This window comes from Pyricularia oryzae, chromosome 7, assembly GCF_000002495.2.
Source record: "Pyricularia oryzae 70-15 chromosome 7, whole genome shotgun sequence".
Classification (NCBI taxonomy): Eukaryota; Fungi; Ascomycota; class Sordariomycetes; order Magnaporthales; family Pyriculariaceae; genus Pyricularia; species Pyricularia oryzae.
The window spans coordinates 1949607-1973814 of record NC_017854.1 but is presented as its reverse complement, the minus strand read 5'-3'; the positions used below and the strand labels follow the sequence as shown (position 1 = coordinate 1973814).

Sequence of the window (24208 nt, the reverse complement as noted above, 5' to 3'; positions counted from 1 at the left end):
TTGTGAATAACTTTGCCATGTGGCTGTGGGTTTGAGAGCCTTGGTGTATGCTGGATAATTCCATGACAGACAGGCAAGCGTAGTCATGTTATGAGCAGCAAGAGAAACTTAATTGAACCCACTATGCAAGTGCCTATAGGCAGATGTGTACAATGCCATGCATATCCCCATCCCGGCAATTCCGGTGCAGCCTCGCCGCCACCAAAGGTGGTTAACCCCTCGAGCCTCGTGTCTGACCTCACGTCCAGGCAAAGAAAGGCAAAGCATACAAAAAAGACATTGGCAGACAAGTGCATGCCAAAACCCCGAGTGAGCCCGGTCCGTCAAGTCTCGGATATATCACGGCATTTCGACACCACCTTCCTGGCCGTTGCCAATGCAGCCTGCATTCTCCTAGCCCCCCTTAGACCCGGGGATTCGTCGGTTTTTTCTAACCCCAAAATCCCCCGCATTAGGAGAGATACGCTGTGGCCCTAGGCGCTTTGCTGTAGCTTGCTTTCACCCAAGACAAAACCCACATGGCTAGTTAGCTAGTTTGTATGGTCGCGACTAAAATAATCGTATTCCAGTCATCTGTATGAGCGCATTGCGGGTGTCTTTTTCGTCTGCATCAATTGGTCTCTCTGAAAAGTGAAAAAAAAGATTATAAACAGTGAATTATGTTCTTTTTTTCTCTCTCTCTCTTCTTTACGAAGACTTGACAGCATCCTTGACCTCCTCAACCTTCTCCTCAATGGCAGGCAGGACGGCGTCCTTCTGAGAAGCCTGGTACATGAGAATTCGGGAGACCTGGATGGTGCCGACAATGCCGAGGAAGAAGTTTACGGCAGCCAGACTATTTTGGGGTGGGTGAAACATCCTGCGTTAGTCATTGTCATAATACACGTCCAGAATGTCCGGACTTCTCCCAGGCCTTGAAGAACATCCAAAGGATAAAAATATGCCCAGGAGATGATGCAGACGGGGAAGGTAACGCACAGGTAGTTCTTGGGCGTGATGATCAAGCACCAGCGGGTCCAGATGAAGCCCGTTGCCGTCAGGGCGGCGTTCTGGGTCAGAGACAGCTTCTCTGCTGGTCGGAAGAAGTCGGATACACCGGCAAGGACGACGGCCCACTGTGTCGAAGTTGTGTACAATTGTCAGCCCGCTGGATCGGCGGTAGCCAGTACTTATTTATTCATTCAGATGTCGAGAAACCAGAGGTTATCTGCATACCTTCATGACGGGAGCCCTATGCGCAAGGAAAAGGAAGCAGTATTAGCAAAAGGCCCGTACACAAGATTGCAGACTTAGAACCACGCAGCAGCGCCTCTGGATAACCAACGGCCAACCAGACCACGCGGAAAGGACTCACCAGAAATGCACCGTCTTGATACCGATGGGGCTGTCCCACAGGCGCTTGAAGAAGCTCGGGTTGGCCTCAGCCTCCGGAGCGGCGCTGCTCTGCCACCTCCTGCCGGCATGCTGCTTCCACTGCTGCTGACGGAAGGCGGCGCGAGCCTGGGCGGCGATCTGGCCGGATCGGAAGACGGGGCGAGCCGTCGAGCGCACAAAGGTTGCTGCTGCTGCCGACATTTTTTTTTATCGTCTGTAGTCTTTTCCTTATCTGAAAAGTTATCGGGGGAATTGGTATTCGTCCGTTGGTCGTATTTCAACTGGTGACTGACACTCGCCCCTGGGCAAATTTGAGAGATAAAAGGAGAAAAAAAAAAGACCAACGATGCAGGCAAAGACAGCTCCGATGCGGATTGAACGGATGTACGTAGAGACGATAGAAGCGATGATTGATTTTCTTTGGGGTTTACAGCAGATGTTGAGTGGATCCTTCTCCGATCCGGACTCCGGAGATAAAGCGGCCTTGCCCTCTCAGCTGGTTGCATGTGTGGATCCAACCAATCAGGGACCGACAATTGCAAGGCTGTAAGCTACCAGGTCCGTGCTTTGCACTGGGGTCTCTCCGGTAGCTGTTGGAGGACCAGACGAAAGCAAGTGCCATGTTGAGTTGCAAACCGCAAACAACAACGTCACAGCAACCGCAACGACCCCCGCGAAAGCCCTGCGCTCCCAATTGACATCGACCACGTCCGGATAGACGCGATACACGGCGACAGACCACGATTGATAGACGCGCGAGCACGAAGGACGACTAATTGACACATTTATCACCCATATAAACTCGAGAATGTCGGCCAAGTACGCATTTACGCAGAGCCTCAAGGAAGTGCGCTTCCTCTTCTGCCAGACCGCCGACCACAGCGCAGGAGTCAGGTCAGTTTTTTTAGGCATCTCTCTGCAAATACTGGCCAAAAACACCGGCCGACTTGCTGACGAAAGGACGCTTGCAGGTCGTTCCTCATGAGGGCATACCCGACCATGAAGAAGAACAACCCGACCACCCCCATCCTTATCCGCGAGGCCGCCGGCACCATCCCCAAGGTCTACGCGAGGTACGACCTTGGCGTCGAGAAGAGCCAGTCATTAGAAGGTTCGTAGTCGTTAAGCAGCTGTAGCTGTGTCTTTTGTATGGGATGGGGGCACTGGGAAAGATAAGGCTTTGCTCGTTTTGTTTTCTTCCCTGCTGACTTGAATTTGCCGCCGCCACAGGACTTTCAGACAAGCAAATTGAGGATGCAGTTACGGGGCTTGTCAAGCAGGGACAGTAAGAAAAAGAAAGAGGGACGGATGTAGAGTTGGGCCTACGATCAACCATCAACTAGAGACAGGCAAGGGTGATGAGCGTGGTCCGCGACGGGAGAAGGAATGCCGCTTTGTACATACAGCCTGCGACAGCATACCGAAGCTCCAGGCTCTCGTACTTTTGGGTGGAAAATCTTAGAAGGGGGAGGCCTGTTACCCACCTGTATAAAACGAACTCAGGCATTGTTTTTTTGATGGCTCTTTTGCTTTGCTGGGTGTGGTACTATCGTTGAAAGTAAAGATTAGCGTTCACGGTATGCGCCAAGGGCTGCAAAGAGGTTTGATTAAAGTGGTAAGTACTGATATTTTGCCTGTTGAAAAAAGGGGAGATCAAGAAAAGAAGCTAACTCTTTACACGATGGCATCAGACTCGGCTGATTCATACCCATACATTCATTCATCTCTCAATCGTGACTTCATTCCTTCATATATCACCAACATTTCCTGCAAAATCCCAAAGATTAATCTCCATTCTTCATTCTCTCTCTCTCATGTCGCCTATTTAGTTGGCACTGCTCATAGCACGGGTCTTGTGCTGCGTCAGCTTCAAGCTAAGCAACGTCGACGTAGCCACCCTAGAACCCTTAGCTTCAGCGGCGGCGGTGCCGGCGCTCTTCTCACTGCTCACTGGCGAAGATGCCTTCTTTTCGCCATCGCGCTTGAGGCCGCCACCTCGGGGCGTCAACAACGACGCGTCCGGCTGGTCCGTCCCGGGTCTGCTGGGGAGGCTGGGCCATGCGTTAAACGACTCGGGCGAGGGGATCGGCTTCCCGTTGTCAGAGTTTCGAGCCTTTGCCGCGAAGGATGATGTGGACGAGTCAACAGCGCCGCCCTGCACAGGCGCGGAAGTGGAGGTCGACGAGGTGAGCCTGCTACTCCTGTCTTCCTTTTGCGACCGGCCTCTGAGCTCCGACATGACGTTAAAGCGGTGCTTGAGGAAGGTCTCGCCCTTGCTGACGTCTACCTTGTCGCCCTTTTTGTAGGCGGGCTCGGGGGGCGTCGATGGCGTCACTGAACGGTCCGCATTGCGGTTGCTGTTGCTAGTGTTATTGTTGACTGTCGCTGCAGCACTCTGCGACTTGGCGGCTTCTTGCGGCTTCTGGACACCACTGGCCTTTTGCGGACTCGCGGCTGGAGCCGTGGCGCGCCAGTTGGTGCTATTCATAAACTCGTTGCTGGTTTTGGGCACGGCGGGCTTCTCCTCTTGGTTTTGCTGATGCCCCTGATTCTGCTGATGCTTCTGGGGCTTCTTGGCCGGCTTCTTCTTCTTTTGGAATTTCTTTGCCTCCTGCTGTTCAGCAGGCTGTGAAGCAGCCGGCTGCGAAAACTGCGACGGCTGTCGCGCTCCACCAGACACGAACACCTGAGCGTTGGGGTTAAAGCTGGGCTGCCTGCTCGATGGTGGAGAAGGAGGCAGCTCGACTTGATCCGCTTGAACAGGAGGAGGGTCGGAAGAAGATGGATCCTTCTTTGGCGTGGCAGGAGGTGTTAGTTCGCGTGCAGGTGCTGGAGGCGGCGCTGGAGGCAGTTTGGGCTGGTCTTGTTTTGCCGCAACAGTGGCTGCGTTGGGAGTGGCGGTTCGCAAAGGCCGAGGAAACGGATCAAAACCGGCCGGCAGCGTGGTGCTCCTGCTCGTCTGCGTGATCATCAACTTGGGAGGAGGCTTGGTCATGACCGTAGAAACCGCAGGCTCTCGGTCGCTCAACTGCCGAGTAATCTCGTCCTTTTGCGATGCAAAAGGCGAGCTGTCGGGCCCGGTCTGGACCGATGGAGGAGCAATGACGGGGATGTCATCATGGGCTAGAGTTGCGGGTCCTTCTCGACCAGCGCGCGTCTTGGTCACAGCCAAGCCAGCCGTTCCGTGCGGCGGTGAAGGTGGCCCGTTGGTGGCAGCAGGCTTGGCTTCAGCGGCCGTACCGCCTGCTTGGTTGTCATGCACCGCAGGCTCTGGAGTTACTCGACCAGACGGACCAGACGCCAAGCTCATTGCGCGGCTTCCGTCGCTCTTCTCCGAAGGCGCCTGGAACGTCTTCTTGGGGTGGTTTCGCTTGTTCTTTTTCCATGATTTCTTATCTTGCCCATCTTGACCCTGCACACCAGTCTCCTGGCCATAGTTCTGGTTGCCGTCCGCTGCAAAGTGGGCCTCATTGCGGTCGACGACAGAGCTTGTAGCTGTGCTCTCTTGACCCTGCTGCTGCTTGGCCTTGTTCTTCTTTTTGTTTTTACCCTTCTTGGGCCCGCTCTGCTTCTGCGGCACATCGTGCTGTTCGTGGTCACCGGCCAGAGGCATGCCAGTCGCATTTATGTCAGCGTTCGTCGTGGCCGAAACGTGCCTGCCACCATCCGACCTCAGATCAGGGTTTCCCGATTTCTCATCCGCAGGCATTACAGAGTGCAAATCGGCCTGCGGCAAACCCTTACCGTTGCTAGTGTCGGTCGAGACTACAACGACGTCACCTTGTTCAGCGTCCGCCGAAGGTTCGATGACCGTTCCCTCAGTGTCGCTTGCTTCGTTCTCGGCAGATACCATCCACTCATTGAAAAGAGAGCTCGGACCGAGGTTCTTCTTGATGCGAATACGAACGGTACCATAGTCGATTACACCGCGGTCGCGGGCCTCTGGCTCAGGCTGGGTCCGAGACGGCGAGTTCTCGTTGCTGGCGCTGTTGAAGGATGAGCCGGGCGTCAAGATCACAAAGGACGAATTGGCAGTGGATGATCCGGAATCGGCCTGGCCATGTAGATCTGTGACGATGGCCGTAGGCACCTTCTTCGGCTCGTTGGTCTTGGTCGCTTCGACTTTGCCATTCTCAGCGAACTCCTTCTGGGTCATTGGGCTGCCCGCAAGAGGTGGTTGGACCTTGTTGCTAGGAACTTGTTTCTTGTGAGAGCCTTCTCGAGATACCGTGATGCTATTATGGCGGGTGTCTTTTCCGGTCTGAGATGAGACGCTCTGCCCTCCATTGGCGCTCGCAACTACCATGGGTTTGACAGGTAGGCCAGGACCAGGAACAGCAGCGACCGCAGGGACCGCAGGAGGCGCGGGTAATCCAAGAAACGGACCAGCTTGCTGAGGTAGGTTGTGAGGAGCGGGTTGCGGGTGGTAAGCGAACGTGGCCTGGCCAGGCAACGGAGCACTAGCCATTGAAGGGTACGTCGTGACCGAGTTGAACGGTGGCTGGTTATGGGCATATGTAGACATTCCAGTAGGCAGAGGTGCCATTTGGTACGGCAATCCCACCATGTTATGCACTGATGCCTGCACTGGCGGTGCTGGTATGTTGAGATTTGCCGACATAGGTGGAGTCGGCAGACCAGTCTGACCTTGCCCCATGTTACCATACTGCGGTTGCTGTTGATCGCGGCCCAGCGTCAATTGCCCGACGTGTGCAGGCTTCTTGGCATGTCGACCATGGTTAGGACCGTTGCCATTAACCTGCTTGTCGTTGGCAGGCCAAGAAGGCGGCGGCATGGAGTGGTTGGCCTGACCTGGGTACTGATGCGACGGCCGAGACCCCGAAGCCGCTGCACTGTTGGCAACAGAGTTGCGACGACGGTTCGGTGAGGTCGGATAGCCCTTGAAGTGTTTGGATCCCTTGGGATGCCTGGCGCGGACTATACTGTTGCCCAGACGACATGGGCGTGACGGCAACATGTCGCGGAGGACGGCTGGTGGTACGGAATCGCTATGGTACCTGAAGTACCACCGAAAGAAGATAAAGTTAGAAGATCAAATCAAGCAAGTCATCAGAAACAATGTCAAATGGGGGTACTGACCGAACAGCAGCCACTTCAAAGGTGGCTTTGTGATGATAATAAGGACGTCTCGACAAGATGCATGCATGCTCTATCTGCCCCCAGTGGCTAAAGATCCTGCGCAGATCCTCCAAGTGAGATTCGGCCACAGACTCCTTGTCAAAGAAGACGATGACGCTGCGGCTCCTCTCGCAGCACGCGCGGCATTCGCACTCGACCGAAGGCTCAAATGGGCCAAGGTGATGATTGGCGCACAGTTGTTGCTTGTGGTGATGGCCGTTATGTTGGCCATGGGGTAGGTTCTGTCGGTCCTCCAACACCGATGATGAAGCGTGACGGGTCTCGCTGTTGAGTGACAGGTTTGAGCCGCCGTCGTGGCAGGTGCTGTCACGACGGGAACCGGGGCGGCACACCACAGGGCCGTGGATGGAGTTTGGCACGTCGCGTGGCTCCCAAGTGCCGTTCTTCTGGGGGCTTGTGCTCGAATTGCGTGAGCGATGAGACATGTTGCCATTAGAAGGCTGCTGAGCATGACGGGACCGAGCCGGCTGCTGTTTGTTGCTGTAGGCCTGATTGTTGTCGACCGACGAGGACGGGTGGAAGCGAACCCGATGATTCTGCTCCGGCATTACAGGCGGAGGCTGCATCTGCGGACCTTGATAACCTTGAGGGACCGCAACAGGGAACTGCTGTTGCGACTGGAAACCAAAAGGAGCAGATACTCCCCGTTGAACAGGCTGCGACGGCGCTGGCACTTGGCCCCGTTGATCTCCCTTGTCAGGGGAATGTGAGCCGAAGAAGACAGGCACTGGAGCAGTGGGTGCATGTTGACGATGCTGAGGAAACTTGACCGGGGAAACGTGATTGCTGCGACTATGGAAACGCCCATGCTCTGGAGTCTTTGGGTAGTCATTCTTGGGGCCTTTGGTCTCTTCTTTGAAGCTCGATCGAGTCTCGTCACTGAGAGTACTGCAAAGCACTGGCGTCGAGGCCGGAATCTGAGAAGACTGGGGCTGGGTCGACTGTGTCTGGAAATAGGACACGGCTGGTGGAGCTGACAGTGGCATGTTGACGTAATGGTCATGTGTAGCCTCAGGAACCCGCAAGGTCGGCTTGAACTGGGTAGGCACAGTCACGCCACTGTTCTCTGTTGACTCTGCCAGCAGTTTTTCACGCAGTAGGCCAGTCCTTATCGCGAGCATTGCCTTCTGGTTCCTCGTCAGTGCGTCAAGATCAAAGACGTTGGACGCATCATCCAGGACGGTGAGGATGCTGCGGGTGGTCTTGTGCCTGTCAAAAGCGAGAAGCTTTTCTTTGGCATCATCAAAGTTGGCGAGCCATTCGTAGAGAGCCAAATCCATCAGCTTCTTCCACTCGGCCTCGATGTCTTCGCTAATGTGGAGGTTCATCTCGTAGAGCAGATTAACCACGCACCAGGCGTTGTAGGCACCCATCTGGTAGATGTCCTCGCCATCAAAGTAGTCGTACAGATCCTCCCATTCCTTGGGGCGCTTGTTGACTTTCTTACAAATATCCGGGTGGGTCTTTTGGAGTTGAGACGCCCGATACCAGGTGTGCTCAGAGGTGTCGGCAGTGATGTCTCGGTAGGGAAGGAAGCCACCTTGAAGCCGAATCCCGGATGGTCTACCATGCCCTCCATGTCCGCTCTTCCTGGCAACTGAGAAGATATAAGACTTGTTTGGTGGGCAGGCGAAGTAGAAGTCTGGTTCCGGATGCTTGAGATCACCATTTCCCACAGTTGGGTTCTCGATATGTGAGCCTAGTTTGTATGGACCTCCCAGCTGAAAAGGCGAACAAAATCCCTTTTCGCGAGCGGACCGCTCAAGGTTCTGGCGAATCTGGTCGCTAGGAATGGGACAAGCCATCTTGAATAGTTGTCCACAGCTGCTAGAGAAGGGAGAAGGGGAGCGGTGATGTTGTTGCTAACAGTGAGGTGAGCTTGGGGGGGGGGGGGGGGGGTTGTTTCCAGAACGCAAAGTCGATCAGCTCGACTAGATTGTTGCTGCCAGTCCAGGGCGCCCGTGAAGTCAAAGTGGACGCAAGGTGAGACTGCAAGCAATCAAGCTGCGTAAATCACTGTTATCAAAAGAATGCAGATCCACAGGCAAAGCTGGCCTGAGCAGAGATGATAGAAAAGATGCAGTTTGCCGCCTAAAATATTTCAAGAGAACAAAAGTGAAGTATGAAGGTGAAGGAAGACGCGAGAAAACCACCGAAGTTGAAGTGTTGCCTGGTAGAGTGAGTGACGGGTGCAGATCTACAGAGCAGAAATCTGGCGAAACCAAATATTGAAGAAAGAGAGAACAATGCCAGAGTACTAGTGAATAAAGCAGATCAAGGCGATTAGTAGAAAAGAGCCGAGCAGACGGATCGTTTTTTTGTGTGGTGGTTGTGATACGTGCAAGGCAAGGGAGAAAACTCAGGAAATATTGTGTGAAACGAGCGAGAAAAGTGGGAATGCACTGCCAGCAAACTCCCAGCTAAGAGCCAGAATACGGAAAAGCCCGAAAAGTGACGTGAAGGTGAGAGCAAACTGAGAGTCCGCAGGAGGGATGCCGACCAAACTGTTGGCCAATGCGTTAGCTGTAACTCCCAGCCAGGCTTTACCTTTTTGCCTGCTCCAGGAGCTAGACAGCCCCTTGTTCCCTCAAAGTGCAAGAATTCATGCCTTGTCGTGTTTGAGGAGATGCTGCTCTTAGTACTGAAGTCCTTAAGCGCACAGTCGTGTAGATATACAGGGAATTTGACCCAATGTTCGTGTCCCCCTGGCGTTTGCCCAAGCCTGATAGAGCGTATAGGCCGTTGACCACATATATCACCGATGGCCAAATAAACGCTCATTGAAGGTGTAGAAGAGCGGTATAAGAGTGAGAAGCCCCTATACTCAGATTAGGACAGAAAACCAATCCCTCCAACAATCTCCCTGAGATTGACAGCCCGGCGAAACCCGTATCAACAAGCTATAGACGCAAACGAGGCAACAAGTAGCCAGGTAAGAAAAACATTGTTGGCGGATATTAACCCGTCCAATCGCCAAGTGCAAACAAACGACGGGAGCGCCGCCCCTATGTCACACCACCTCACCGTCATATTGACAAGCGGCATTACCCATGCCAAACAAAACTTTCTTCCGTCTTCTAGAAGTGGCGTTTACCAGACAAGACAAGGAAAAAGAGTGCTCGTAGTAAATCATACAAATTTGACTAAACAAAAAAGAAGTCACATGGAGAGAGGGGAGTTTCGCACCTCAGCGCTTTATCATTCAGACTGAACAACTCGTACAGGCCTTGTCAGGAAACTAAAAATGTGACGCTTCATTATATCGCGCCGGATCCTTTTATGCGGTTTGACAAGTATTTGCAAGCAGGGCCATGGCTATGGAGACTGTAACACCAGCAAGCCACTCTCCTAATCCTTCTTGAGCTCGTTCAGCATCTTTAGAATCTGCGACTCGTTCTCTCCAATCGCGGCCCTTCCATTGTTCCAGTCCACAACCTGCAAGCCCAATATCGTCAGTCAGAATCCATTCGTCCAACACACGTCTAGAAACCAAAGGGAGGGAAAACAACGCACCACAGGCCTCTGGAAGCTCTCCTTGTCCGACTTGTACTTCTTGAGCGCCTCGGTGACGGAGTTGGCGCCCTTGACGAGCTCCGGGATGGCGGGCTGGCCGATATACTCCAGGATTGTCTGCAGCTGTCCCTCGGTGGGCAGGTCCTCGGTCACGTTGAGCTCGAACTCGGGGCGCGAGCGCTGCGTCTCATTGTGCGCGGAGTGGTCGCCGACCTGATCCTCGGTCGCCGTCTCGCTGGCGCTGGCTGCCGTCTGCTTGAGCAGCGTCAGGACCCTCATCGAGGCTGGGCTGCTGGCCTTGTGGAAGAGCGTCACCGTGTCGCGGGGTTTCTGGTGATGTGAATCATTGGGACGCGATTAGCGATTGAGCATTCAATTATGTTTCCTGCCACCTAAACTTCACTGAACTGATGCTTACGAATGAGCGGAACATCTTGAAGGTTAGTCGATGTGGATCGTTATTTGTTGTCGAAAAGTTAACGTCGAGGTTGTTGACGATTGAGTGTTGTCGCGGCTTGTACCTGGTTGTTGCTTTTTGGCTGGCGCGATGATGTCGTTATTACCTTTTCTGGCCGCCGCCGAGCTACCGAGCTCCATAGCTCCGACCGGAGCTCAGCTTGGAGCTTGGACACAGTGGGGTGCCTGGAATACGGACGGACCAGCGGGCAAGAGCACCAGAACTTTCGACATGGGTGCACCAACTTAGCATGGCTTGCATGGGTGCAATTTGAGTGAGTACACGCTGATGCCTACAGGGACGACGAAAATATCACGATATCAGGCTATGCACCAACACCATAGACGGTGCGCGATCATTGACAGAAAATATTACATTATATCAATAGAATTTTATGAATAACTACGAGCTCTCAACCATGCTGCTTTCCATGCCTAGCCGAAGATGAGCCAACTTAATCCGAGACATACCAGCGGTGATGTCTATCAGCCAACCTGGCAAAAGTCTAGGCTGCTTGCAGTTCAGCTTCCCGGCATCTCCTCTGTTCCCAGAGGCGGAAAGTCCACCAACATTGCCTCATCGAAAACTTGACATCTGTGACCGCGAATGTTAGCAGTCAAATAACCAGCTTAGAAATGCAGACAGCAAAGTGGTGGTAGCCAAGCAAGAGTCAGAATATGTAAGAAATTGAATATCAGTTATCCACCGGATATAGCCCTCCGGCGAAAGAGGGCCACCCGAATGGAATCAATCGCAAATTTTTCTCATCATACGAGGCGGCGGCACGCTGAAAACGTGGTGAAGTAAAGGAAATTGTAACTTACAGATGAAGATAGAGACACCGGCAAGCTCATGCGGGAAAGCAGTACGCTTGCCGGTGATGTTTTGCTGTTTCCAACATGGTCATGGGGAAGGAATCGGAAGGAGAGGAAGAAATTTTCGGGGCGTGGATCGAGTAATTTGAAGGTGCTGGCCGAATCACGTGATATGGAAAGAACGATCTATGCTCCGCTTTCTGCTTTACGTAACACGACCCCCTTGCCCCGTACTGGTTCTGTCTACCGTATTCTGCTTACACTTCACAACCTACTGCGTGCTACAGACAGGTCATACTCTTCAATGAGCTTCTCGGCCGCAATCATGCCAATTTGATATGCCGTTGATTGTGTGTGAGCACTACATCCGGCCAACGTTAGCATCAGATCAGAGTTGAGGGCACTTATGGAGCAATCAGAATAAAAACACATAAAAAAAAAAGAAAAGAAAAAGACTCACCTCGGCAGGATCGGCATGATGCTCATATCAGCGACCCGCAAACCCTCAACGCCATGCACACAGAACCCGGTATCGACACAGCCCGGATCACCTCCGTCGCCCTCACCATCCGCCTTGGTCGCCATCATGATGGTCCCACACATGTGCCAAGTGCTAGACGTGGTGTCTCGCCAGAACGCCAAGATGTCCTCGTCGGAGTCACTGGCGGGCGCAAACACGGCTTGGACATTGTCCCGCTGGAACGCCTCGCTGCTGGTCACCTTGAGCAGCTCCCGGGTGGCCTCGACCGCCGCCCGCCGGTCGTACGGCGCGCGCAGAAAGTCGGGCGCGAACCTGAGCGGCAAGGCCGGGTCCGCGCTCTGCAGCGTAAAGGCGCCGCGGCCCTGGCTGTTGAGCAGGATCAGCAGCGCGACAGACAGCGCCGGCAGCTTCTTGGTCGTCTCGTAGTACATGGGCGCCGTCGCGTTCCAGACGATCTCGTACGTTGGGATTGTCGGCTTCCACATCCGCTGTTTCTCCTTGTCCGGCAGCGCCTGGAACTCGGCGCTCTTGAGCGTCGCCTCGCTCTTGAAGAAGCCGGTGCTCAGCTGCGTGCCCAGTGTCACGTAGTCGCCGGTGCGGTACAGCTCCCAGTCGCGCTGGGCCTTCTCTATCCGCTTAGGATCAGAGAAGAAGTCTGGCCTGATTGAGGTATGCTCCTTGCGTCTCCATACGAAGGAGGCATGATAGTGGTCGGCATAGTTCGCACCGACACCTGGTAGGTCATGCAAGACCGGAATGTCAAACTTGGTAAGTTGATCCTCCGGTCCGATGCCGCTGTGCATGAGTATCTTGGGTGAATCCAATGCTCCGGCGGAGATGATGACCTCTTTCGATACGTGCAGCTGCCGACCGTCGATGAGCTGGACGCCCGTGGCCCTTTTTTGTTCATCAAAAAGCACCCGGTGCACGGGGGCCTCTACCATGATGTTCAGATTCGAGGGTCTTGGGAAAAGGACATCCGCCGCGGTGACCCGCACGCCCCTATACTCGGTTGACGGAGTGACCGAAAGTCCCAACATGCTTCCGTCCGAGAGGTCTTTGTTCAGCGCGTACCCGTTCTCTTTCCATATATCTATCATGTCGGTCACCTCGGCGTCCCATTTTTGGGGGAACGAAATATGGATTGGACCGTCCGTTCCATAAGACGTGTTCTGGGTAGACTGGATATAATTCCCGGCTCCCTTGGGCATCTCTTCCAAATCGCCATGGAACGACTCGATGCTTTTGAAGCATTCGACTGTTCTCTCCCACTCCCAGCTGCTGTCCCCGGTCAGGCGAGCCATCTCGTCCATGTCATCTTTGGGCCCTCTAGTCCAGCAGCTGAAGTTGACGGCAGTGCTTCCGCCAAGACCTTTGCCTCGGTCGAGCGGGAAGCCACGGTCGCCTAGGCTTTCTGTAGGCTCGCTCTCATAGCCCCAGGTCTGCGATTCATCGTAACGCTGCATAAAGCGATTAGACGACATGCGTTTGGTCATATCGGTCCCATCATCAGCTCCTGCCTCTAGGAGGAGCACGGATGGCTGAGCGTTGCTATCTGCTAGGCGAGCAGCAATGGTGCATCCTGCCGGGCCGGCGCCGACGACTATGAAATCGTAGGTTTTGTTGGTCTCTGCCATCTTGTCGGATTTTGTTTTGTTTGCTGTCAGCTGTTCGCTGTTCCAGTATGACTTGACCAATTATTATTCCTGCCATGTCCTACGTGCTGAAAAGGGGGCAAATACGGGATTTATTATCCCTGCCAGTAGTACAAAATGCGTACAGTACAGATCTGCCTATATTCGTTCCTCGGCGCAAACATAACGAACCCCTCACGAGCTCGCCAAGATCTGAGCAGCAAGCCAGCTCACTCATCAATCACACCCTCATTCGTCGCGCGGAGAAACATCATGGTTGCAATGATTGACAGGGGCGGACAAAGAAATTCAATATGCACGGTCGGGCGGACGTACCGCGTTCGAAAATACCGGGGAAGTACAGTACAGTTACAACACTTAGCTCCTTTTCGAGGGTCGCAGCGAATGATGGTTCTTGGTCTCGTGCAGACAACTCCCACACCAAGCCTTGCAAGCATTCAAGTTCACCTTGGCGCGGGGAAAGAAAATTATGTACGTGAAGGAAATGGCACGGATCGGGCCTTTGACTAGCAACCCCAAAAAGACCGACCTCGGCAAGTATAACGTGACATTGACTTGGGGTATTTGGGGGCCGAAGAAAAAGGGGGCAACAAATCGTATCACAACATGAATGTTAAGAAACCAAGAAACTTACAAAGGGCCGCACAGAAAGACACTCCATTTACTTATCATTGGCCGCCAAAACATGGAAAACGAATCGGCTGGGCTGACATCGTACCACCAAAACTTATGCAGTGAATTAATCGCTGATTAAGGTCCACGCATATAGGCAACCGCAGCAATCGGGCTATGCCTCCGAAGGTGAACCACTTTTTGCCGATTCTCGGGTCGGTGACGACCTTGACCGCCGGAGAAGGCGTTACCGATGGGGAAGGCCTGACTGGATTGACAGATTGAAGATGAGCCTGACACCGAGAAGCAGTCCCCCTCTCCGACGGGTCCCTTCAGGATCTCGACAACGTTCTCACGCATCTCGCTCTGCTTGGCTCACCTGGTGTAAGCGCAGCAACCCTCAGCTGCTCGTCCAACCGGTAAGGCTGAACGCCTCCAGCCAGCATGTCAGAGGCTTATCGATGACGACGATGCTCTGGGCCTTGACCTGTTCAGCTAGGAGGACCAGGGCCGAAACTACGCCATGGCCTGTTTTTTGCTCAGGCGGCGATGAACTATTGACACTGAATTCAGAACCTGGATATAGCTTCATGTTACCCTAGGTCAAGTCTTCAGCTTTGGGTTTCGGGGGATGGCAAATATACTCGCGCTTTGGGGGGTTGAAATTAATTGGCTGGACCGTAAACGGTAGGAACTGGTGATGCCCGAACAAAACCTCTTCAGCTCCCCAGTCCACCGTTGGAATATTGGGCAAAGACCTGAATTATGCCAACAACCTTGAGGGGGCCGCTCCTTCCCAGCTATCTTCAGCTGCGCCTTGGATGTGCTGCCTGAGCTCAGCAAAACCCAACGGTTCCCCGCGAATTGCGGCCCTCCACATAGAGTGGCAAAAGCTAACATCGCCGCAATAACGAAAGATGGCGTGACCTCGCCGCCCCCCAAACCACCAGCGCGCAATTAACTGAGTCGCTACGCCACGGGTGACTATTGGGCTTATCTGCCAATGGCGGGTATCGACAGAAAGATGGCGACGCTTCAGTCCCTGAAAATAGCCCTTGAAAAAAGCTTGCTTCTTTTGGGAGCTACCAACAAAAGCCCGTTCGGATCAGCCCATCTCCAAATGTTGGCTTTTCAGCCATGCTGTTAGCCTGGAGGGAGCTGCCCTAGATGAATGCGCCCCTCAGCAATAACTCCAAGGGTTTTTAATCTCATCACTGATAACGTGAAAAGACGGAGGCAAAAAAAATAAAGATATTGGACCCTTTTCGAAAACGGTACTAGACAAAAAAATGGAGCGCGCGGCTGAGAGGCATGCCTCGCTCCCGTTTTGTCTAAAAGGTGTGTGATGCAAGACCATGAGTCGGAGCGGAGATTTCTAAATCAATCTAGAGCAACTTGATGAGCCTTTTCTTGGCGCTTTGGTCGGATATGGACGTCTATAGACAAGCTTGCGAGCATCTGCTATTCCGCTTACAGTACATGCAGCTTTGTCAACGGAGAATCACTAGTTCCGCCGCCTTGGCGACGGCTTTAAGGCTGGTATCTAAGTGATTCAATGATGAACGAAAGACCACAGCTATCTCCAGTGGAACAGACTACAGGAACGGTCCGGTTTGGGTTTAAGCAGATCAATAAAGAATATGTGGAGACAACTAAACTGATTTATGCCGAGGCCCTTGAGAACGGGCCAGTGATGGAAGATAGCCTTTGAGACCTGGTCAAAGGGTTTAGTCACTACTCCGTAGTATAACCGATGTGAGCATGAAGACGATTCGGCAACCCAGATATCTCGCCCTAACCAGGGCCAAGGTTTGTCGCAGCCGAGTTTTGAGTCTCGAAGCGCTCGTGGTTCGTTGTGCACGTAACACTGGCCGCTTGTAGTGATATGTAAACGGGTCGTCGGCTGGACCCAGCCAGTACTGGTCAGTGTGTGTGGATGCCCGACGGTGTCAATAAAGAGCATCAATACAATCTTTCTGCGTATGGGGCAACACCAAATTTAGATATTGCTGGATTCTTGGTTGGAATGATCGCCGAGTCGTGAGCACATATGTGACACCTCACTTTTCTGGGCTAGCAAGCTGATCCTGAGAGAGCCCCCGCTCCCCGTTAACGCATTGATCTTGTTCCTCAGAGCGTCACCAAAGGTGTATCCGAGATGAATCCATTGAGCTATTGTCAAAATACGCCGGGATTAACAAACTTACACAGTCCATTTTTTCTGAGGCTAGGCACGTCGTCGAACACTTGGTCAGGGCTTTTGTTTTTACCGGTAAGCGCTGGCTTTTATGCCGGACCAGGAAACTAGACTAGGTACCCAGTAGAGCCTCAACATGGTCGCACAAGGAACGGTCCGGAGCTAACTGATCAACCCAGCGTTAGAGACCTAGCCGAACCCCTAATTTTTTTTTTGTTCTGGTGTAGGTAAGGCCCTTTTTCCGGACCGTGGCGCAGAGCACCAGGAGAAAGTTTTTTTTTTGCCTTCGGTACCTGGTGTAAACTAGAATCCTCGTTTATCTGTAGCGAGATGTGATCGCTTGGGCTCTAAGTGGCTCTCGAAACAGGTCCACACGTGATGTAGGACCGCCCAGACACTACCTGGCCGTACACAACATCATATATTAGCGCTTCCTACCGACGCAGTAAAGTTTTTTTTTCTGGGATTTTCATCACCCCGGACATGCTTGGTAAACAAGTCGGGCATGTTAGACAGGCCGATCCTGCTTGAAGTGTGCAATGGTGTTCCCTTTGACAATGGCCTGGTCGATCAATGAATGGCTGAAATACAAGCCCCTGCGACTTTTTGAAGTCTTTTGCCAAGCCCAAAGGTTGGTCGCTGCCGGCACACGAGCAATGTCGTGCCTCGCTTTGAACGAGGATAAAAGACATGGAATACTCGAGCGGTTAGATGTTGCCGTGTGATCAAGCGGGTCAGTATTATGGATCTTTCACAGTTGAGCAACACCTACACCGGTGTGCTTCATCTCACAGTCACAACGCCTCGCACACAAGCGAGTGGAGTTGACCGGTGAAGGAGATAAAAATGGGGGCATCGACAGGGCTGGAGGCGATTTGGGGAACTAACTGGGTGGGGCGGGGCGATGAATGCGTGTAATTAATCATTGTTCCTTTTTTTTTTGTCCTGCTATGCAAGAATCCCCGAAGAAATCATATCGGTACCAGATATGGACCGAATCAGGAACCGACGAGGGCACTAAAAGCTTTGAACCTCAAAGCGAATTCTACGAATAACATCGTGTATGTTTGTCGTATGCGTACGGAGTAGGGTAGGTAGGCATGGATGGCTTTCATGACACCATACGATACGACAGACAGCACGAGACAACGCACGCTGGTGCGGTGCAAGAAAGTTCTTGGATTTCCGACGAACATGTAAAGATTGCTGCAAAAGAGAAGATTGCTTCATTACCAACATAAGTGTTTATACGGAGATCTGAAGAGTCCGATACAGGATATTTACGTTGTTAGTCTTCTATCGGTCAATTACTTCCGCTCAAATAAACCGAGAAGAAACATGTCAGCCAGCCAAGATCAAGTCGATTTGCCAGCCCTCCCAGGCGCTGTTTGTTTTTGAGCATTATTGAATCCGTGATTTGTTGTCAGTTGTCCCTCTGTCTATTAACCCGTCTGACGTACCTATGCTAAAAAAAAATCCTTCCCGGAACCGGGAAATGTGTCCAAGGGGTTTCCGGTGAGGAATCACGACAGACAAGGTGAAGCAAGGCGAGACACAGGAACAAGTGCGGGCGGACTTGGGTCGGATTTCTTGCTTCTATACGTGGTACTACTACGGAGTACACTACTGTTAGCCAACATTCGCGGGGCCTCGGGTGGTCTGACCGCTGTTTCTTTTTGGGCCAACCCAGTCGGACGAGGGTTCTGTTTGGCATCGGCAAAAAGAATAAAAAATGGTAAGATTTAAAAAGCAAACATGCTATGCATGGGCAATACGGAATGATGCGTCGAAGCATCTTTTTTTTTCTCATTGAGATGGATGGACGGGAGGTTACACAACGTTCCATCCCGCCTCTCAGGTCCAACACTTCAGGTACTTTTCTATGTGTACCCAGGTACCTTACCTAGGTCCAATTAGTACGAATTGCGAAGAGGAAAGGGGAAAAAAAAACTAAAAAAAAAACTTAAATCTTCTTTTTGCTTCCATACCTACCTACGCTTGATTCAAACTGCAGGCGAAGGTAGACCAAAAGTTGAAAACCGTTGCGAGGTTGTACGGGGTGTTACCTAATAAGGTATTCACGGCTGATGGCCGGCTTTAATGGACTGCCGTTGGCAGGGTCTGGTTATGCCGCGTCGCATCGACAAGCAAAAAAGTTGTCACCCACCAAACTTGTCCGATCAAACACCCACCAAGGAGAAGGGGGATTGAATAGACCCACCGATCCGCAGAAGTGGAGGCTTAAGCCCAGTTTGCTTGCTCATATCCATGTTTGCTGCACAAGCTGGAATGGACAATCTGGTAAAGCAATGGAGGGAGATTGTATTGACAGATAACAACCACGCCGTGCTCCCTTAACATTATGACTTGTCGCGTTGCTATTTGACGAGCAAACAACTGATAGATAACATTGCAAAAGCAGCTCATCAAGTGCGGTGCGCGGTGTCAGAAAAAAGTCAGACAAAATCTGAGCTGGAAAGGAACCAAGAACGAACTGAGCAATCACGCAGTAGCGGGGCACACTGCATGAAATTCCCCGGTTGCAGCTCACCTCCACGCCACTTTTTTCGCTCTCTCCTCTCTCTCCCTCCATCTCCTCTTTTGAACCCTTGCTCTCAATTCACACCTTGGTGCCTGCCCCCCTTGTTGCATTTGTCGCAAGGCTCGCCTGCAAAGTACGACTACCAAGGCCTATACAGGAACATGGACCCCCAAATGATCTCCGTCGCAGCCAATAGGCGGTTCTACCTGCACTCTGGACCTGGTTTTTGCAGTTTCTGGCACCGATCTGGCGCGGTAAAAGCTCCGAGAATGATACTTTACCACGAGACGAACCCATGAATCAAATCAACTCTTCATCACCAAAAACCTATTCGTTAATTCATTGAACTTTTTCTTTTGTATTTGCAACTTTTTATTTTTATCTTTTCATCCTGGGGCCACAGATCGCGATGCTGGCCACAGCATGAAAGTGAATGACGAACACTGTCCTCCGCGGGCTTGATTTTGTCTTACGCCTCTGCATGTCCTTTTTGTCCGGTTGGCCAGTGCCATCTGGGGCTGGCTTTTGGGCCCTGCCTTGTGTTTGGACGAAGCAGCAAGCCTCCAAACAATTGCTGTTTTTTTTGTCCCTTCTTATCTCCGCTTTTTCTCCATTGCTGTATTTGCTTTTTTTTTCTCTTTAATTTTTCTCAAATTTTATTTTTTCTGGTCCGCTCCTTTGGCCAAACATGGCAAGCATGGCACAGAATATGACAGGTCCCGTCCAAAACTGATCTGTCGGCAGGCTTCCCAGGTCGCAAAACGCTAGCTAGCTCCAACTCAAGTCCGGGGCTGACAAGGAGTTGCGAGATAGGGGACGGCCCTTGCTTTGCTTCTCTGCCTCCCAAATGGACATGGGGACGTACGCAAAACGGATGACACAAAAACTGCCACCCCCAAAAAATGTAGCTTTCCGACAATTAAAGTTGATTTTATTCCAACGACGCTATTTCCGCCCTTAATTTTTTTTTCACTTCTCTATAGGACGGACTCCTGTCACACAATCTGGCGAGTCGAGCTAGTCAAGTAGCTTGTCCAGTCGCGGCTGTACTCCTTACACACGTCTTGAGCGCCCCTTGACTATCTTCTGCCGCTGCAGAGTTCCGTCTCCCGGCTCGAGCTTCCTTCGTGCACTCGACTTCTTTTTTTTTCTACTCGTTTTCGTTGTTTAATATCTTCACCGCCGTCTTTTTTTGTGTCTTGCCGTTTGCCGCAATCAAGCGTGCCAGCATATCCGCCCGTTCCCGTTGCCACTTCAGAACCTTCGTTTTCTCAAGTTGCCAAACCAAGGCCGTTTGTTGTCTTGCTCCCTCGACTTGGTTTGTTTTCAGCCAGCCATCCAGTCCTTGATCGTCATTGCTATGGAGCAAAAGTAACAAGCACTTCTGTCCACCACCGGCTACGAATACTTAAACCACGACATCTCCGATTCAAGACATCTGTTTTTCTTGAAGGCACTAGCAAGAACCCTTAACCTTCTCAGCTCTAAACCTCCAGACCTTCAGCACACAAGCAATCGCTGCCAGAAGTAACTTCGACAGCTCCTTAGCTCTCGACGCATCAAACCCTTATCCCCCTCTTTCTTTCTCTCTACTACGTACAAACCGAACCCACAGCCAAAATGGTCTGCCAGGCACGCCACACAAAGTACTCGGAGCCGGCTGCGCCACCATTTGCCATGCCGCCCGCACAGTTCGATGTGCGCGACCTTGAGCCCAGTCGGCCCAACATGCCATCATCTTCAGATACGGGGATCCGTCAAAAGGCAGGAGTAAGTGGAATTCTTTATCTTTTTCTCCAGCCGATCAGTGGATACAGCATTGCGATCTTACCAGGGCACGTTGGAGGAAGAAGAAAGAAGGTGCTGACTATTGTGCGCAAACCATCAGATCCCAGGCGTGCGCTGTCCCACTTGCGCCGCCAGTGGCTCTGAGGTCTGGGTCATTCAGGGTCGCGCTTGTGGCACCTGCGGTACTCCTTGCTTCTGAGCCACAGCTCTATCTCTCTTTCCTAAACTACCTACCTACCTAGTCTTTGCCTTGGAAGCGGGGTTTGAGGAGGAAGGAGACTAGATACACGCCACTTTATTTGTTTCTGGCTATCCTCTTTTTTGGACTTTTTTTCTTCGGCTTTGCCTGCGCATCTCTGGGACATTTGGAGTAAGGACTGGATTGGGTTGGATTTTACCAGGCGCATTTTACATTGGGACTCAGGACAACAAAAAATCTTGGTATTTTTCCTTCTTGAAAGCTGTATTACTATTAGGGTCTACCTACCATGGGCTTCAATTTTCCCACCCGGGTTATCTTTCAATGAACTGTCTACTGCACACAGATTTTTGGTATTATTATGTTGCTTCTCGAGTCATGACATCAGCTCGATATGTTGAGAGATCATTCGATAATCACCACATTAATGCGCGCCCCCTACCACCGCAGCTGATATACATGCAGTGTCTCTTGTGTGTGGTGAAGTGGCAAACTTGAGGAGGAAGTTGGAGCAGAAGTTTTGAAGAAAACACATATATGACAATAGTCGCACAAGGAGCGGATCTGTGCCCTTCGGCTCGCCTCGTCCGGCACAGCGGTCATGGAGAGAAAAAAAGAAGAAAACTTGTCTCGCATGGAACGGATCCGGTCGGAAGGATGGAAAGAATTTCGTGTGTTCCCTCGGCTTGGGCTCTCATGTTGTTCCATTCCGGCTCTTTTTTTTAACTGGCCCAAAATCAACAAAATACCTAACCACTTAGCGGCCCGCCCTGGAACATGCCTCTACCAGCCTTATTTAGATGTTGTCAGTGTTACCCGGGACAGTTGCAGCGCGGAAAGAATGGTCTGGAATTGGCTTCCCACGGGAGCGGCGAAGACTTTTTTGGCCATGCTGTCATTCGACGGGAAGCTCTCGTGTCAAGAGACGGGACAGACGGGTTCCGGGTCGGGTAGGCAGGTGTGGCGGCCCAAAGCTACGCGCGCAGTGATAGGGTGTTTGGTGGGTGGCACAGGACGGCTGATAGCTGTTGCACGACAGGATGAGTTTGGTTAAAGTGAGGTTGGGTAGTCGTTAAATCAACGGCAGAGAAAAAAAAATCTGGCGTTATACAAGTGGCAAATGTTTTTTTTTTTTTTTTTTTTTTCGTCAAGGGCGGTTAACTATAGACGAGCATCACTTTGAGTGGAAGTCGTTACTGCTTCATCACGCTGCGGGGAACCACATGGGGGTGAAAAGCATAAGCTTTCTTTCTCTTTGGGTGACACAGGATCCGCGGGTTAGCGAGGGATTTGCTTCGCATGAGGGTTCGCTCATGTGACACCAGGTTATTCTAACCTGTAAGCAAGCAGTTTCGCCAAGGCTGATGTTGTCATTTCATTCCTGTTGTTGCAGTCGAATATGTATGGCCCCTGGTCGACCTGCCACAGATTTAGAGTTTACCAATTTCAAGTTTGAAGAAATAGACAAGACTCTGAAACTGCAAAACTAGGGGCGGCTGCGTCTACACGTGGGAAAGGACCGCCACAAACGTTAGCGCGATTTCCTCAATTGAATATCAGAAAGTCCGATTCAATGCTTTATTTGTTAATAACCTCTTTTGTTTCGTTTTTTTCTTTCTCTTGTTTTCGGAGACAACGATGATGAATGATAACTAGATAGTATTTGGAGTCATCAGACCGCATTGAGAAAGATGAGTTCTATTAAACATGACCGAAAAGAGATCCTGCGGCAGTGGAGGCTTACCGGTAGAATACCCCACAAGGCAGTTCACGGCACCAACCCCACTAATAACCCTACCCCTCAACGGCCGGCAGCTCCGCCGATCTAGAAAACTTTCAACTAAGCTTGCGCCTGCGCGTCCAAAACCGCGTCACCACCATTGACATATCGCTTTGACCGCAACGGTTCAACATCCCAAACTTTACACATAGCATACAATTCTCTGGTAAGGAGACAAAGCAAAACTCGACTACTTTTAATTGTCCTACCGGGGCAACCCAATCGCACATAATGGCATCAGCCCCGACAACATCAAACACACCGACGACCTTTCCCCGGTCAACCTTCGCAAAGCTCTCCCCGCACCCCTTCCTACTCGCCAACCTCGCCCCGACCGACAACTCTCACCCGCCGGCACGCACAAACGGCCGCGCCCAGACCGAGAGTCGCGTCGTCAACGTCAACACGGGTTCGCTGTCGCACGCACAGGGTAGCGCCGTCGTCCGCTGCGGCGACACCACCGTCATCTGCGGCGTCAGGGCCGAGATCCTGCCTGTGGCTTCCATACCCAACTACCGCGCCCTCGAAGATGACGCAGGCACTCTGGCGGCGGGCACCGAGAGGGGTCGGAGGGAGCTCAGGGACTACGACCTGCTGGTCCCAAACATAGAGCTCGCCACCGGCTGCGCGCCGCAGTTTCTGCCGGGCGTGCCGCCCTCTACGCTCGCGCAGACGCTCAGCAGTCGCGTCTACTCGCTGCTGCACGCCTCGCACTTGTTGTCGGTCGACGACCTGCGCATTGTGCACACGCCAGCGACGAGGAGCAGCAGGCCTGACGATGGCGACGAGGCAATGGAGGAGGAGGAGGACGACGACGACGACGGCAAGAAGCCAGAGACCAAGGCGTTTTGGACGCTCTTCATCGACGTGCTCTTCATTTCCTTTGACGGCAACCCGTTCGACGTGGCCTGGACGGCCGTCCTCGCCGCCCTGCGGGACACGAAGCTTCCGGCCGCCAAGTGGGATGAGGACAGGGAGATGGTCTTGTGCTCGCGACAGGCACCGGCCAAGCCGCTTGGCGTGAGCGGGTTTCCGGTCGCGTGCACGGCGGCCGTGGTGCGGCGGCGGCGCGACGACCCGGACGTGGCCGGCGATCAGTACTGGGTGCTGGTGGACCCCGACCGGTCGGAAGAGGAGCTGTGCGACGAGTTCGTGTCGGTAGTCGTCGACAGCGAGGGTGGGGACGGTACCAAAATCCTCAGCTTGCTCAAGCTCGGAGGCACCTCTGCCGGGATGGAGTTTATCAACCGGCTGGTTACACTGGCGGAGGGGAGGTGGAAGGAGATTAGGGGAGCTATGAGGTGAACAAAAAGGAGCCCTGCCGGAACAAAAAAAAGCATGTAAACAAGATATGTGTTGATGATACCCTCGGATTGCTAGAGTAAGACAAAAGCATTCACTATTGGAACCCAGTTCATCACAACTAGAGCATGCGTCACAGCCACTTTGCTCGATCATAATCATCACCACAGCGATAGCTACCTGCCTGGGCCTGGGTCGAACAGGACCATGACCTCACCGCCAAACTGTTGATCAACTGGTGACATCAATGGTGATACCGAGAAGAAAAACGAATAAAGTCTATTCACCACACACCGGAAAAAGGTCCAACAAAGAGCTACTGGCCAACAGGCG

General features: G+C 52.3%; 8 protein-coding genes across 8 annotated transcripts; 3 read left to right on the top strand and 5 right to left on the bottom strand.

Moving 5' to 3' along the window:
• Nucleotides 1–86: 86 nt before the first annotated feature.
• MGG_02668 (uncharacterized protein) lies at nt 87–1818 on the bottom strand. Its single transcript, XM_003721058.1, has 4 exons — nt 1355–1818; nt 1216–1231; nt 979–1115; nt 87–835 (listed from the first exon to the last, which is right to left on the bottom strand). Exons 1-4 carry the CDS (start codon nt 1573–1575, stop codon nt 688–690), a joined length of 522 nt encoding a protein of 173 aa, XP_003721106.1. The 5' UTR covers nt 1576–1818; the 3' UTR covers nt 87–687.
• Nucleotides 1819–1946: 128 nt separating this feature from the next.
• MGG_02669 (uncharacterized protein) lies at nt 1947–3225 on the top strand. The gene is made up of 4 exons (XM_003721057.1): nt 1947–2268; nt 2346–2485; nt 2605–2989; nt 3066–3225. Exons 1-3 carry the CDS (start codon nt 2183–2185, stop codon nt 2661–2663), a joined length of 285 nt encoding a protein of 94 aa, XP_003721105.1. The 5' UTR covers nt 1947–2182; the 3' UTR covers nt 2664–2989; nt 3066–3225.
• Nucleotides 2966–8339, bottom strand: MGG_02670 (uncharacterized protein; the record flags this gene model as incomplete). Its single annotated transcript, XM_003721056.1, has 2 exons — nt 2966–6392; nt 6475–8339. 2 exons carry the CDS (start codon nt 8337–8339, stop codon nt 3200–3202), a joined length of 5058 nt encoding a protein of 1685 aa, XP_003721104.1. The 3' UTR covers nt 2966–3199.
• A 778-nt stretch (nt 8340–9117) lies between these two features.
• MGG_02671 (uncharacterized protein) lies at nt 9118–10777 on the bottom strand. The gene is made up of 3 exons (XM_003721055.1): nt 10466–10777; nt 10048–10377; nt 9118–9969 (listed from the first exon to the last, which is right to left on the bottom strand). Exons 1-3 carry the CDS (start codon nt 10478–10480, stop codon nt 9883–9885), a joined length of 432 nt encoding a protein of 143 aa, XP_003721103.1. The 5' UTR covers nt 10481–10777; the 3' UTR covers nt 9118–9882.
• A 40-nt stretch (nt 10778–10817) lies between these two features.
• Nucleotides 10818–15036, bottom strand: MGG_15026 (uncharacterized protein). The gene is made up of 4 exons (XM_003721054.1): nt 14447–15036; nt 11780–14335; nt 11329–11680; nt 10818–11098 (listed from the first exon to the last, which is right to left on the bottom strand). Exons 2-3 carry the CDS (start codon nt 13435–13437, stop codon nt 11584–11586), a joined length of 1755 nt encoding a protein of 584 aa, XP_003721102.1. The 5' UTR covers nt 13438–14335; nt 14447–15036; the 3' UTR covers nt 10818–11098; nt 11329–11583.
• Nucleotides 15037–15794: 758 nt separating this feature from the next.
• Nucleotides 15795–16283, bottom strand: MGG_17999 (uncharacterized protein; the record flags this gene model as incomplete). Its single annotated transcript, XM_003721053.1, has 2 exons — nt 15795–15986; nt 16275–16283. 2 exons carry the CDS (start codon nt 16281–16283, stop codon nt 15795–15797), a joined length of 201 nt encoding a protein of 66 aa, XP_003721101.1.
• Nucleotides 16284–19080: 2797 nt separating this feature from the next.
• On the top strand, nt 19081–21146 carry MGG_15025 (uncharacterized protein). Its single transcript, XM_003721052.1, has 2 exons — nt 19081–20576; nt 20695–21146. The coding sequence occupies exons 1-2, from the start codon at nt 20427–20429 to the stop codon at nt 20791–20793; spliced, it is 249 nt and encodes an 82-aa protein (XP_003721100.1). The 5' UTR covers nt 19081–20426; the 3' UTR covers nt 20794–21146.
• A 1463-nt stretch (nt 21147–22609) lies between these two features.
• On the top strand, nt 22610–24098 carry MGG_15024 (exosome complex exonuclease RRP43). Its single transcript, XM_003721051.1, has one exon. It carries the CDS (start codon nt 22805–22807, stop codon nt 23876–23878), a length of 1074 nt encoding a protein of 357 aa, XP_003721099.1. The 5' UTR covers nt 22610–22804; the 3' UTR covers nt 23879–24098.
• The last annotated feature ends 110 nt before the right edge of the window (nt 24099–24208 follow it).

What these genes read in the sequence shown, in the direction of transcription:
- MGG_02668 (XM_003721058.1), bottom strand. Translation starts at nt 1,575, where the DNA reads ATGTCGGCAGCAGCAGCAACCTTTGTGCGCTCGACGGCTCGCCCCGTC. An exon ending in ATCACGCCCAAGAACTACCT is followed by an intron (nt 836 to 978) that starts GTGCGTTACCTT and finishes ACCCCAAAATAG; the next exon opens with TCTGGCTGCCGTAAACTTCT.
- MGG_02669 (XM_003721057.1), top strand. Translation starts at nt 2,183, where the DNA reads ATGTCGGCCAAGTACGCATTTACGCAGAGCCTCAAGGAAGTGCGCTTC. An exon ending in GACCACAGCGCAGGAGTCAG is followed by an intron (nt 2,269 to 2,345) that starts GTCAGTTTTTTT and finishes GGACGCTTGCAG; the next exon opens with GTCGTTCCTCATGAGGGCAT. An exon ending in GAAGAGCCAGTCATTAGAAG is followed by an intron (nt 2,486 to 2,604) that starts GTTCGTAGTCGT and finishes CCGCCGCCACAG; the next exon opens with GACTTTCAGACAAGCAAATT.
- MGG_02671 (XM_003721055.1), bottom strand. An exon ending in AGAGCTTCCAGAGGCCTGTG is followed by an intron (nt 9,970 to 10,047) that starts GTGCGTTGTTTT and finishes TTGGGCTTGCAG; the next exon opens with GTTGTGGACTGGAACAATGG.
- MGG_15026 (XM_003721054.1), bottom strand. Translation starts at nt 13,437, where the DNA reads ATGGCAGAGACCAACAAAACCTACGATTTCATAGTCGTCGGCGCCGGC. An exon ending in ATCATGCCGATCCTGCCGAG is followed by an intron (nt 11,681 to 11,779) that starts GTGAGTCTTTTT and finishes GGCCGGATGTAG; the next exon opens with TGCTCACACACAATCAACGG.
- MGG_15025 (XM_003721052.1), top strand. Translation starts at nt 20,427, where the DNA reads ATGGTCTGCCAGGCACGCCACACAAAGTACTCGGAGCCGGCTGCGCCA. An exon ending in GGATCCGTCAAAAGGCAGGA is followed by an intron (nt 20,577 to 20,694) that starts GTAAGTGGAATT and finishes GCAAACCATCAG; the next exon opens with ATCCCAGGCGTGCGCTGTCC.
- MGG_15024 (XM_003721051.1), top strand. Translation starts at nt 22,805, where the DNA reads ATGGCATCAGCCCCGACAACATCAAACACACCGACGACCTTTCCCCGG.